The sequence below is a fragment of the Littorina saxatilis genome, linkage group LG16 (assembly GCF_037325665.1).
Source record: "Littorina saxatilis isolate snail1 linkage group LG16, US_GU_Lsax_2.0, whole genome shotgun sequence".
In the NCBI taxonomy this organism is placed as follows: Eukaryota; Metazoa; Mollusca; class Gastropoda; order Littorinimorpha; family Littorinidae; genus Littorina; species Littorina saxatilis.
In genome coordinates, this window is record NC_090260.1 from 28,238,598 (window position 1) to 28,251,699 (window position 13,102).

At 43.0% G+C, this 13,102-nt stretch overlaps 1 protein-coding gene across 2 annotated transcripts; it reads right to left on the reverse strand.

Moving 5' to 3' along the window:
- Nucleotides 1-121: 121 nt before the first annotated feature.
- On the reverse strand, nucleotides 122-11,530 carry LOC138950753 (talin rod domain-containing protein 1-like). 2 transcript variants are annotated; one of them, XR_011450778.1, is made up of 3 exons: nucleotides 10,681-11,530; nucleotides 6,960-8,891; nucleotides 122-6,883 (listed from the first exon to the last, which is right to left on the reverse strand). XR_011450778.1 is itself a non-coding variant. In XM_070322481.1 (2 exons), exons 1-2 carry the CDS (start codon nucleotides 11,504-11,506, stop codon nucleotides 8,362-8,364), a joined length of 1,356 nt encoding a protein of 451 aa, XP_070178582.1. In that variant the 5' UTR covers nucleotides 11,507-11,530; the 3' UTR covers nucleotides 6,894-8,361. The 2 variants fall into 2 exon arrangements, 1 of the variants encoding a protein (XP_070178582.1); XM_070322481.1 differs by lacking the exon at nucleotides 122-6,883 and having other exon boundaries at nucleotides 6,894-8,891.
- Between the last annotated feature and the right edge of the window lie 1,572 nt (nucleotides 11,531-13,102).

The following is a 13,102-nucleotide window of genomic DNA, read 5'->3' on the forward strand; positions in this document are numbered from 1 at the left end:
AATCAGGTCATGAAAAGGAGGGAGTCTTAAAACCGAGGTAAATGTACACAGGTTGTGAACTGAAAATCTGAAAAAGAAGGGCCTTTAAAGGGAGAAAATCTTAAATTGGGGGGGGGGGGGGGGGGAGAGGGGGGGGCGAGGGTCTTAAAAGGGGGGTTCCACAGTAGCATGGCAAGGCAAAGGCTCTCAGATGTGTACTTTGTTCCACAGCAAAAACTTCAAACAAATCTTTTATCTTTCTTTCTCTTTATTTGGTGTTTAACGTCGTTTTCAACCGTTCAAGGTTATATCGCGACGGGGAAAGGGGGGGGGGGGGGGGGGGGGGGGGGGATGGGATAGAGCCATTTGTTAATTGTTTCTTGTTCACAAAAGCACTAATCAAAAAATTGCTCCAGGGGCTTGCAACGTAGTACAATATATGACCTTACTGGGAGAATGCAAGTTTCCAGTACAAAGGACTTAACTCATTCGCTGCGCGTCTAAATTTCCCCTGTGTTCCCTGCCAACGCGCGATTTAGAGCCATTTTGAAAAAATTATTAAAAATCAACAACACAAGATAACCTTACATACCTTATGTTTTTGCAAAGTTTGGAACTTACTCTTTTAGAAAATATATGAAACATTTGAAAGTACATACCTTTTGTTGTCTTCATATCCAGGCAAAATATCCAATTTGAAGCAAAACAAAAAAACTTTCTACGTCATGGGTTCATCATACACAATGTCATGATCGACACTTGCATTGCCCGAATCATCACCCAAATGATCGTCCATTGGCACAAAATCGTCACCAGAATCTAAAATATCATCTCCACTATCATCATCACTGAGGTCAAGATCAGAACCGTACTGAATAACACGTTCTAGCACTCTTTTCAAGTTACTACGTCTCAGCAGAACGATCCGCCATCTTGGAAAAGTCAAAACACGTGGGTCGCACACCGTCAACAAAATTTTTATTAATCCCAACAATTTAAGGGAAGGAACTGTTTACAGTGAATGGTACCACTGTAGACAGATAGAAGTTCATTGCAGGGGTTGTTTCCCTTGGTCAGCAGGACCGTTTACACCGTTAAAAATTCGTGATATCCGTCGGAACTCAAGTACCGGCACGCAGCCAACGCTAAACACAGGTGTCGGAATTCCAGTTCCGACACGCAGCGAATGAGTTAACATTTCTTACATACTGCTTGACTAAAATCTTTGCAAACTTCAAACAAATGGAACCAAATGGAACCTAATACATTTCACATGGATAAATAAAGACAGCGACAAGAACGGTTTCCCGAAATGATGGGCATCAACATCTTCATTGCTGTGGTCAAAACAGCATAGGCCCCATCCCTCCATCAAATAGTGACGGTGCATGAGATAAAAAAAAGCATGGCAAGGCAAAGACTCTCAGATGTGTACTTCGTTCCACAGAAAAAATTCAAACAAATGGAACCTAATACATTTCACATGGATAAATAAAGACAGCGACAAGAACGGTTTCCGGAAACGATGGGCATCAACACCTTAATTGCTGTGGTCAAAACAGCCTCCAAAGATCCGTCCTAACAGATCTCTCACTTCATAGGCCCCATCCCTCCATCAAATAGTGACGGTGCATGAGATAAAAACAAACAAACAAGGGACGTAAGTTATTGGAATATATTGAGTTAGTTGGTTAACTGTTGCTTAATGGGTCCAGCGGACCATTTAGGCCAAATCAGGACCCCACAAGTTTAACATTGCACAACTTTAAATTAAACCAATTTTAAAAACCAAATATTTTGAGTAAATGAGTTTTTAACTTAACCCTTCCACTGGTGCAATTCTGTAACACATGTTACATAGCCACTGGTGAATTAACAGAGAAAAACGGTCATTTATACAAATTATAGGTTTTCGCATCCATGGGAGGTAATCGGAACCGACCAAACAGACTGAGCCAATAGCGCGACATATGTCGCGACAACCAGGTGACAGTATACGTAAAGTAGCGTGACATATGTCGCGACAACCAGCCTAAGGGTTAATGTCTTTCAAAACAGGTAGCTGATAAAGGGAGGCAACTCAACCACAACAGGCTGTTTTTACTCAGCAACTCTGCACAAAATCAATGGAAGTAAAAGGACTGACTAGTTTGGCAAGTTGACACTTCCACTGCATTCGTAGAACAAGTTTTCCACCCTTTCTAAACTGACTACGGCAACAAGGGCCAATGAATAAGTCAGGGTGTATGTTTTAAGTAATTTACAACCAGATCTACATTTGTAACGTAGTTTGAGCTCTGGCAGCAGCGCATTCAAGACTTGGGAAATTGGATTTATAACGGGAAGAAACCTGCCTGCTGAACAAGAGTTTGCATTTTTTATTTTATTTATTTTTACTGTTCATAAATTTAGTTGTTCATGTTGGGGGAGGGGGGTGGGCGGGGGAGGAAAGGAGTGGTACATAATGGATGATTAATCAATATTTCTCTACTATCTTAGTGTCTTCACGGGGATGACTGTAGCTCAGTCGGTAGCGCGCTGGATTTGTATCCAGTTGGCCGCTGTCAGCGTGAGTTCGTCCCCACGTTCGGCGAGAGATTTATTTCTCAGAGTCAACTTTGTGTGCCGACTCTCCTCGGTGTCCGAACACCCCCGTGTGTACACGCAAGCACAAGACCAAGTGCGCACGAAAAAGATCCTGTAATCCATGTCAGAGTTCGGTGGGTTATAGAAACACGAAAATACCCAGCATGCTTCCTCCGAAAACGGCGTATGGCTGCCTAAATGGCGGGGTAAAAAACGGTCATACACGTAAAATTGCACTCTTGCAAAAAACACAAGTGTATGTGAGAGTTTCAGCCCACGAACGCAGAAGAAGAAGAAGAAGAAGTGTCATCACAAATCACGCACACATCCTGAGCAGGGAAAACCAGAGACGTGTGCGAGTAGGGATCCTCAAAGACGCTCTACTTAGGGGGGTCCCAGGAACCTAACTTTTACACACTCAGCAGAATTTCAGACCAGAGGGTCCCACGACGAGGCGGACTTTTGAACGTTTTGCGAGACCTTCACAAAAGCGTTATTTCTTTAAAAAAAAATTGGTTAGATTTACAACATACATTCTCGAGGGTACAGTCATCTGACAAAAAATGTTCTTGTCTTCAAAATCCAGTCAAGTGAACTTTCTTGTTCATTCTGCATGAAAACTAGCAGATGATTACAGTCTGAAATCAGTACCAATGGCAATGGTACGCATAAAATTAAAAATGCAAATTTAGTGCATCCCAGGACCCGCTCTTACCAGGTTTAATGTGTCACTAGAAATTCTATTACATTTTTCAGGCTTCTAGACCTCGTGCCCCCTAATTGGCGTAGAGGCGCGTCCCCCGGGTGGTGGATGGGGGAGCCTTCTCTACTAACTTCTGAGAGAAGGTCGCATCACTCTCGATGCCGTGAACCTAATTAGGATCTTTTTCTTGTTTCTTCTCTATTTCTGCCTCCCCAAAGTCCTTTTACTTTCCTTTTCTCACCCATAAAATTCTCCACTTTTTACCCTTGTTAAGTGGTTCTTGTATAGAATATAGTCAATGTTTGTAAAGATTTTAGTCAAGCAGTATGTAAGAAATGTTTAGCCCTTTGTACTGGAAACTTGCATTCTCCCAGTAAGGTCATATATTGTACTACGTTGCAAGTCCCTGGAGCAATTTTTTGATTAGTGCTTTTGTGAACAAGAAACACTTAACAAGTGGCTCTATCCCATCTCCCCCCCTTTCCCCTATCCCATCTCCCCCCTTTCCCTCGTCGCGATATAACCTTCGTGGTTGAAAACGACGTTAAACACCAAATAAAGAAATAAAGAAAGAAAGAAAGGCTTCTAGAGCATATTGGACTCAGGGACGCACAATTTTCGGGAGGATTGATGAAGCAGAGATGTGTGTCAGACTACAAAATGACCATCACTATCTTTCTTTCTTTGGTGTTTAACGTCGTTTTCAACCACGAAGGTTATATCGCGATGGGAAAAGGGGGGCAGATGGGATAGAGCCACTTGTCAATTGTTTCTTGTTCACAAAAGCACTAATCAAAAAATTGCTCCAGGGGCTTGCAACGTAGTACAATGTATGACCTTACTGGGAGAATGCAAGTTTCCAGTACAAAGGACTTAACATTTCTTACATACTGCTTGACTAAAATCTTTACAAACATTGACTATATTCTATACAAGAAACACTTAACAAGGGTAAAAGGAGAAGAATCCGTTAGTCGCCTCTTATGACATGCTGGGGAGCATCGGGTAAATTCTTCCCCCTAACCCGCGGGGGGTACCATAACTATCAGAGCTCAGTGACCTTGCTCTTTGCCAAGCATGCCCCATAACAATCTTCAGGCCAAACCATTCATTGACTATGTTAGCCATCTACACACACATACAATTCATTTTCCTCATCTAGGAATCATCACATGGTAAACCAGGTACTCATTGCATAATATCAGTGTTTCTATAGTGAGGTTGAATGAAGAAGTGGAGTGAACAAACGACAGATCATTTTCCAAAAACAAAAAAACTCTACTGTACTCAGCGACAGAAAAATAAACAACAAGAAACAACAATTACGCCCATTGCCTTAATATCAATTTCAAACAGCAACATCATCACACTTAACAGTTAGATCTATGATCACAATACAAAATAGAAAGGGGGGGGGGGGGTGTGTGTGTGTGTGGAAACAGGACTAGGAAGAGTTGTCTTCTCGTAAATCAAGAATGGAGATCCTCATTGGATTATGCTTTATAAGGCTGATAACAACAAAAGTTAAGCTCCCAAGCAGACTAGATAGTTTTAACAATAAGTTACAGATCTGTGAAAGATGCAAAGTAGCATCGTCATTGTTTAAAAAAATGGAAATGAAACCTCAAACTTTAGCAATATACATAACCTGCCGCAGGTAACCGTTAAAAAATAGAATAGAGAGAAAGAACATTTCTCATCCTGAATTCAATCTTTTCCAGAGACAATTTAAAAAAAAAATTAAAATCCTGGATATCAGAAATTGTTCTAGTTTTGTCTGTACTTTTTGACTGATAAAACATCAAAATACAGATTTCAGTTTCAATAATTCAATAAATAATTATGATCAATGTTCTTGCCCTGCAGTCTTGATCATTCGCTGCCTGCTAAAGCTTCAGCCACACGCGCGATTCAATCGTTGAGATTCAATCGCGTGATTCAATCTCGAGCCGATCGCACATCACATCGTAGGCCATTGACCTGTCACACGATGAACGATAGACGAAGGATTGACTAACGATTGACGAACGATAACTCCACGCGAACAGGGCGGAAGTGACGTGTCACAGTGAACACGGCGGCAAACGCGCTTTGCGAGAGCAGACGCTAATGTTCGAACATCGTTCTACCTTTCTGAAAAATACCTTTCAGCATTACGCCTTTGCGAGAAATAAAGTTCCCAGACAGTTGCAATTAATGGTTCCCGACCGCTGTACACGCCTAAAACGTCTCCTTTATATCTGAGTAAGAAACTGTTCTTCCAAAAAGTTTTGAATCGACGAAAAGACGCTGTCCACCACTATTTGACGTCACGGCGTGAAGGCCGCAACGAGGCGTTCTGATTGGCTCTGCCCCTGTGATTGACTGACGACTGGGTCGCAGGAATAGAACAAGTTCTAAAGCTCAAAGCTACGAGGGAATCGCATGAGACTGAGTCGCAGACTTGGCGTAGCTATTTTCCATGACTCAGTCACCCGTGTGACAGGGTAAATCTCAAGATTGAATCGCGTGTGTGACTGCCCTCTAAGCTAACCTTCAAAGCTTGCAGGTAATCGTAATAAAACTATCATTGAATAAAAAGAATCTTGAACAAATGTGACCCTCCCCCACGAAATGAGTCACATGTCACCTTTGCATGATTTTCATATTTTTTACATTTTCATAAAGAGTTGTTTATGCTCTATCCAGTGGTGAAAACCGTTTTAGAAAAGAGCAAAAACTGTTTGAGTTATAAGCCTGTGACTAAGTTGACCCTCACACTGTTACCAGACACTCCCCTGACTTGTATTAAGCCTAGCGCAGAACCGCGCGAGGTGACATGCGACTAATTTCGTGGTGGAGGGTCACAAATGAGGCAGAGCGCTATCTAGAGATCAAGTAACCAAAGGGAAGAATAAGCGCTCTAAATACATACGACATGTGTAATGGAGTAAGCGAGAGTTACACAGAACCAATCTCCTGGCACCTGAGAGAATAACAAGCATTGTAATTCAATCAAGTTTGCGTTTTAATGAAACAGATCCTGTGATTGGTCAGAATGCCCCAAATCATTAAAAATTACCGGTGACTAATTGTCGATAGTCACTCGCTAAAAAATCCATTAACAACCTGCTGGCGAGGCGCATTGATACAGCCTCAACTAGTCTCGGTTAGCTTTGAGGGTCATTTTACAAGTAGGAAATATGAAGGCCAACGAAATACCGAGACCATAAGGTATGCGAAGTGATGACGTCGAATACGTGACGTAAGTTGATGCATGAATTCTTCCGGACTACGTCAGTCAATTCCAAAGATCGCTTGTGTGATGAAAAGATTTGCTTTAGAGTTTGCTGTCCAGAAACCCGTCAAAAAGGAAGGGAAAATGTGTGTGAAAGAAAACAAAACAGGAGCAGAGTGATACGATAGGAATACAGAGACATATTTCTTGGGACTTGACCCTTGCAGGTAGGTGGACTGAAAGTAGTATAGTGTGTGAACAGAACAGAACCAATTCTGTCTGTTTACAACCGCATGAAAGCAGGAAAGAGATCGTCGTCAGATTGAATTACAATAACATTAACACGCTTCCATTTGAAACTTCTCGATCTTCATCGTGGATTGACGCCCTCCCAAAGTCTAATTGAAGCCCTCCGTCGCTTCGCTCCGTCGGGCTTCAATTAGCTTTTGTCGGGCGTCAATTCCCGATGAAGACCTCGAAGTTTCAAATGGAAGCATGTTAATGTGTAATTGAAATGAACAAGCGACTTTCATCCTCATCATCGTGTGCATTTAGAGCGCTTACTTCCCTTTGGTTATTTGATCATTGAATGAAAAGATAACAATAATTCTTGACACGGGTCTATGACTGCAAATCATGTTACTTAGGCCAAAAAGAAAAATATGTCTGTTTCCGGTAACCCGACCGACCCTATTTTTAAGCGCCGACCCTAAAGTTTTTTTTTGCTTTTCGCACCAAAAACAAACTTTAAAAAAATATGAAGTCAAGTATACTTTATTTAGTTTCAATATATCTAGGTCAAAAACATGTGCTAAATAATTGTAAGTAAACTAAGGAAGCGTTTAAAAAAAAACACACGTAAAAAGACCAAAACGTAAAAAAAAGGTTAAAAACAAAAACAAAAATTTTTTTTTTAAAAAGCCGACCGACCGACCCTATTTTTTTGGGCGATGTTACCGCAAACAGACATATTTTTCTTTTTGGCCTTATCTTATCGGCCCCGGATCACTATGACAACAAAACACCAACCAGCACTGTCTACCATCACTACATCAGTAGTACCTGCAATCAAATCATAAGGACACATCTTGAACCGGCTGAAAGCGTCCCTAAGGCCAAAAAGAAAAATATATCTGTTTCCGGCAACCCAACCGACCCTATTTTTAAGCGCCGACCCTAAAGTTTTTTTTCGCTTTTCGCACAAAAAAAAAAAAAAAAAAAAAAAAAAACCAGGAGGTAATCGGTCGATGAGACTTCACAATCGAAGACACTTACCTCCCGTTTCCGTCGTCACGCGAAAAAAACATGGCGGCCAATGACGCCGGGGAAAAAACACACGTAAAAAGACGTTAACAAAACGTAAGAAAAAGGTAAAAAAAGAAAAGAAGAAAAAAAAAAAGAAAAAAAAACACCGACCAACCCTATTTTTTTTGGCGATGTTACCGGAAACAGACATATTTTTCTTTTTGGCCTAAAGCCTGTCCTTAACTGGGTGAAGTCGACTACGCGAAGTATATTTCGCAAAGCTGACAGCACGAAGCTTTAGCACTGAGTTTTCGGTGTAAGACTTTGCGGAGTCGACTTCCGGCTCATTTGAGGAGAGCCTTAAATTGCAGGTGGCCTGTCATGAAAATTCCTACTTGGGTCGCATTAATAGAAAAACAGGACAACCAAAAATGTCCATCAGAACATGTCCTCTCCTCGGGGGAAGGGGCCTCACAGCACAGGTACCACTGTGCCGTCTACTTAACGCCATAACATCATCGGCTTGTAGGGAAAAACACGCTGCACTTTCTGAACAAAACGCCTCACTATGAGAATGCAAACGTTGCAAGCACTGCAGTCGTACAGCCATCGGGTCAGTCGGAGAGTCCAGTCAATCGGACACACCAATATCACGTTCAAGGTCAGAAATGCTGCCCATGGAAGAAACTGATAGATTCAAGCTGGGAGAAGATGCCGTCATCCCCGACAAGACGGCAGCAACGTCGGGGCTTCCTGAGCCGCTCTTTGCATCATCCGAGCCGGTCTTCGCGTCGGGAGAGACGGTCTCTGATCCGGTCTCCCTTTCTGCTGAGCCATCGACACCATCAGGGGAGCTCACCCTGGCGTTGGCTGAGACATTGTCCGCATTGGAAGAACCGGTTTTCCTTTCAGGCGAGTCGGTTTTTCTTTCAGGCGAGCCGGTTTGCCTTTCAGGAGAGCCGGTCTTTGTGGGGCCCGAGCCGGTCTTTGGTTCAAAGTCACAGGAGAGGAGAAGATCCCTGAGTTTGGAGGAGGCTTTGTCAACGGAGTCGACACAGAGGCGGATGCGCTCCTTGTGCCGAGAGTTGCTGAGGTCGTAGACGAGATCACGGATTGCTTTGCACATCTGTATGCTGGCTGACACTATACTCATGGTCATACCTGCACACACACAAACGCTGGGTGAGTAAGCAAATCATTGTATGTGCTGTTCATACAAAAACTTTAGTAAGGCCCCCCCCCAAAAAAAAATAGGTGTGGTTACGGTAACATAGCCAAAAAAAATAGGGTAGGAAGGTAGGCAATCACTTTTTTTAAAACTTTTTTTCTTCTAATCTGTACAAATTAAACCTACTTGACAGGAAAATAAATATGCGACTCGAGCGCTTTCGCTTTCATTGCGTTTTCTGCAGTCGTTTTTTGTGTGTGTTTTTTGACAAATGTAATAAAAAGTTATAGGGTCGGCCCCTAAAAATAGGGTAGGTCGGGTTACCGTAACCACACCTATTTTTTTTTAGGCCTAATCAAGGTGTTTCCTGGTGTTTTTTTTCCAAATGATGCGATAAAAAGACAAACTTGTGTGGGAACAAGAAAGGGAATAGACTCTTCATTCAACATATGGCCAGCGCACCTTCTCCTACCAGGCCCCATCCATCTGGAACCAACTCCCGCATTCACTCAGGCACTCCACATCTATGCAATCATTCAAAACCTCACTCAAAACACACCTCTTCCCTCACTAGTCCGTTAATGACCACACATCACCCTCTCCTGCTGGTCCTTGATCTGTCTCTTTCCTTCTCCTTCTTCTTCCCTTTCCAGCTCTATTCTTCTTCTCTCAACTAACTTTATGTATCCAATACTTTATTTATTTATTTACGACTGTTTTTCCGTCTAGAATGCATGTGCCTGTAGTTGGTATGAGTGAGTGCGTCGCGTTCTCGCTGTGCGCCTGTCTGCGAGTGTATGAGTCCTTGTCGATTTGTGTTTCGTATAATGTTCACTATACATGTATTTTATATTTTGTAAGCGCCTAGGGCTATATTTAGATTAGGCGCACAAATGTTCATAATAATAATAATAATAATGCATGCGGAAGAGGGAAGGGGTTAGGGTGGGGACATGGTGTTTCAAAGGATGTGATGAAAAGACAAACTTTGCCATCATCTTTGGTGGGAACAACAAAGGTATGGGGTGTTGCACTTGATTCTGCTTTGCAGGGGGGAGGGGAATGACTGGGGGGGGGGGGGGGGGGCACCGGGGGTTTCAAATGATGCGATGAGAAGACAAATTTGGGTGGGAACAGGAAAGGGTATGGTATGGCGTTGCACTTGCACTAAGAGCGGCAAATTGGCTAAGTGTTTGTTCCAATGCTTTGCAGTTCAGAGACAGATAAATGATCTATTGTAATTCAGTTATTTTCACGTTCCTTTCCTTTTCATGTTAATTTAAGAGATACAGACACAGTTACACTCAAGTCAGACAAATTCTTCTCTGAAAACAGGACTGTACAAGGGAGGCAAATGTTTCACAAAACTCCATGATTACTTCCCTTGCCGGTCAACTAGCAAAAAAAGCAGTTAAGTTGATAAAACACTGAAACATTCAACAACAACTAAAACAAAACAAATAACTTGCAAACAATGAAAATTGATGATCATTCCACTCATTACAAAATAAATACAACAAATGACTAGTGACAATGTTCACCCCTCTATTCTAAATTTGAGAGAAAGTATGTCATTCATCTTATTATTTGTATGCAGGAAAATACAAAGTGTGCAATTTCATGATGCAATCTATGGTTTGCACTCAATTAAAAAATAAAAACAAAGCATGCAAACAACTAACTTAATAAACAAAACTATCATTTTACGTCTACAGATTACCGCTCACCCAGATTTTTCTCTCTCTACAGACTACAGTCTTCCTCTTTTTTAACACGCCTTACCTAGAACAGACTTGTGGGCTTCAGTGGCCTTGTCGGAGAGCTTGGCAGGCATGCCGACAAACTCTTCCTCCGAGGCGAAAGTAACGAGGGCACTGCTGGTCGCCACCACAGGGTCGCAGAACGCAATGATGCGCCGCAGGTGGTCGATGCTGGGACTAGACTTGAAGCGTTTGACGCTGGAGATGAGACAGCTGGTGGTGGACGTGATGCTCTTGATGCATAGCTTGAACTGATTCTGGTCGTCCACCTCGCGCGCATTCTCGCTGGCGTAGCGACACACCTCCGTCATGGACGACAGAGCTCGCGAGATGGTCGAGCACAGGTCGACGAGAAGGTGAGTATCAAGGTCGTCCACGCACGACCGCTTCAGCCGCGAGCAGCAGAACTTGAGGTCGAGCTGAGCCTGGTGGAGTTTGTACTTGTTGACTACGCCCAGGGCAGAGGTCTGCGAGCGCTCAAAGTTGACCGCCATGAGGTAGGCGATGTGAGCGCTAAGTTCCGTCAAAGCCACCACCAGACCCCCTAACTCCTGCAGGCGAGCCGTAAACGCCTTCCACTGCACGGCGCCCGAGTGCGCCTGCGAGGCGATATCTCTCGACGCCATGAGGATGTGGTTGAGCTTGTCGATGACACGGTCGCGGTAGTGGAGGAAGGTCTCCCGCGACAGCTCCAGGTCGGTCTGGGCCGTGAAGACGGGTCTGGCCTCGCACGACAGGAGGAGGAGTTCCCCCACCGCCAGCATCTTGGAGTGGCACTCCTCGCAGAGCATGACCACCTCACGGCCATTGTGCCGACTCATCACCACCGCGGACGCTACCACCACCATCAAGGGCTCCTGCTCCCTGGCCAGTCAGTCTGAAGAAAAATATAATCAAATGAATTCTAAGAGTAAGAAACAAAGGGATGTAACTGTTCTTCATATAATGATGAAAACAAGAGTGAGTGAGAGTTTAGCTACGCGGAACCAACCTCCTTGCATCTCTAAAAGAATAACATAATAAACAAGCATGGAAATGAACGAATGACTTTCAATTTCATCCTCAGATAAATGATAATTTTTTTTAAAAGACGGGGGAAAAAAGAACAGGAGAGTTTTTGTGCACGATGCAATCAATAACTAATGAAGAACAGTTGTTTGTTTGCTACCACTACCACTTGAAATAACTGCACTCATCATTCTCGTTATTTTTGCACTGTAGTGTATGGCTGCCTTCTGTTCCGTTCTACTGAACACACACAATGGTTGTGACTGTGAATGTCTCCAGTTTGGATACATATTGTGAACAGAAAAGAGCAAAAAAGTGTTTGACCCATCTTCACTTTGTCCTCCTGTGTATCGAAGCACGGGCGGGGATATAGCTCAGTCGGTAGCGCGCTGGATTTGTATCCAGTTGGCCGCTGTCAGCGTGAGTTCGTCCCCATGTTCGGCGAGAGATTTATTTCTCAGAGTCAACTTTGTGTGCAGACTCTCCTCGGTCTCCGAACACCCCCGTGTGTACACACAAGCACAAGACCAAGTGCCCACAAAAAAGATCCTGTAATCCATGTCAGAGTTCGGTGGGTTATAGAAACACGAAAATACCCAGCATGCTTCCCCCGAAAGCGGCGTATGGCTGCCTAAATGGCGGGGTAAAAACGGTCATACACGTAAAATTCCACTCGTGCAAAAAACACGTAGTGTACGTGGGAGTTTCAGCCCACGAACGCAGAAGAAGAAGAAGAAGTATCGAAGCACAGACTTTAGCTTGACAGCTTGAACAGCAAAAAGAAAGATACCAGATGTTCACAGAAATTTGAGAAAAGAGATAGATCCATAACTATTATAGTATAGTACAAGATATGACAAAGTGAGTTACTGACTAAGTCTTTACCACACTTTTTATTTTTTATGAATTGAATTGTGACTTCAATGAAAGGATGTGTCTCTAGCAAAAAACAACATACAAACAAACAACAAAAACAACAACAACTGAGTCAAGCATGGGGTCAGTGAAATGAGAGAGACACTGACTCTGGGTGAGAGAGAGAGAGAGAGAGAGAGAGAGAGAGAGAGAGAGAAGAAGGAGGAGGAACAAAGTCAAACAACAAAACACACCTGATATGTCACTGTCTCAGTAAAGGAATATATTGATCATGAATATAAAACGCGTCCAACCTAAATGTCTTACAGTTACAACTCACAGTCACACTGCGACACATTCCCCACAGTTAGTATAAATTAGTGTTCTTTAGTGAGCCTGCTAGGCCCGCCCTTGTTGCTCTTACTTCCATAATGACGTCGCCAAATGAGGACGAGCCACTTATTCATATGCGGAAATGTTTCATTCGAATAAGGAAAAATTCGTAAACCCACTCACAGTCACAAACTAATTATCGGAATCAAACATGTATCGTTTCTCAACACATGAACTTGAAGCAGTTA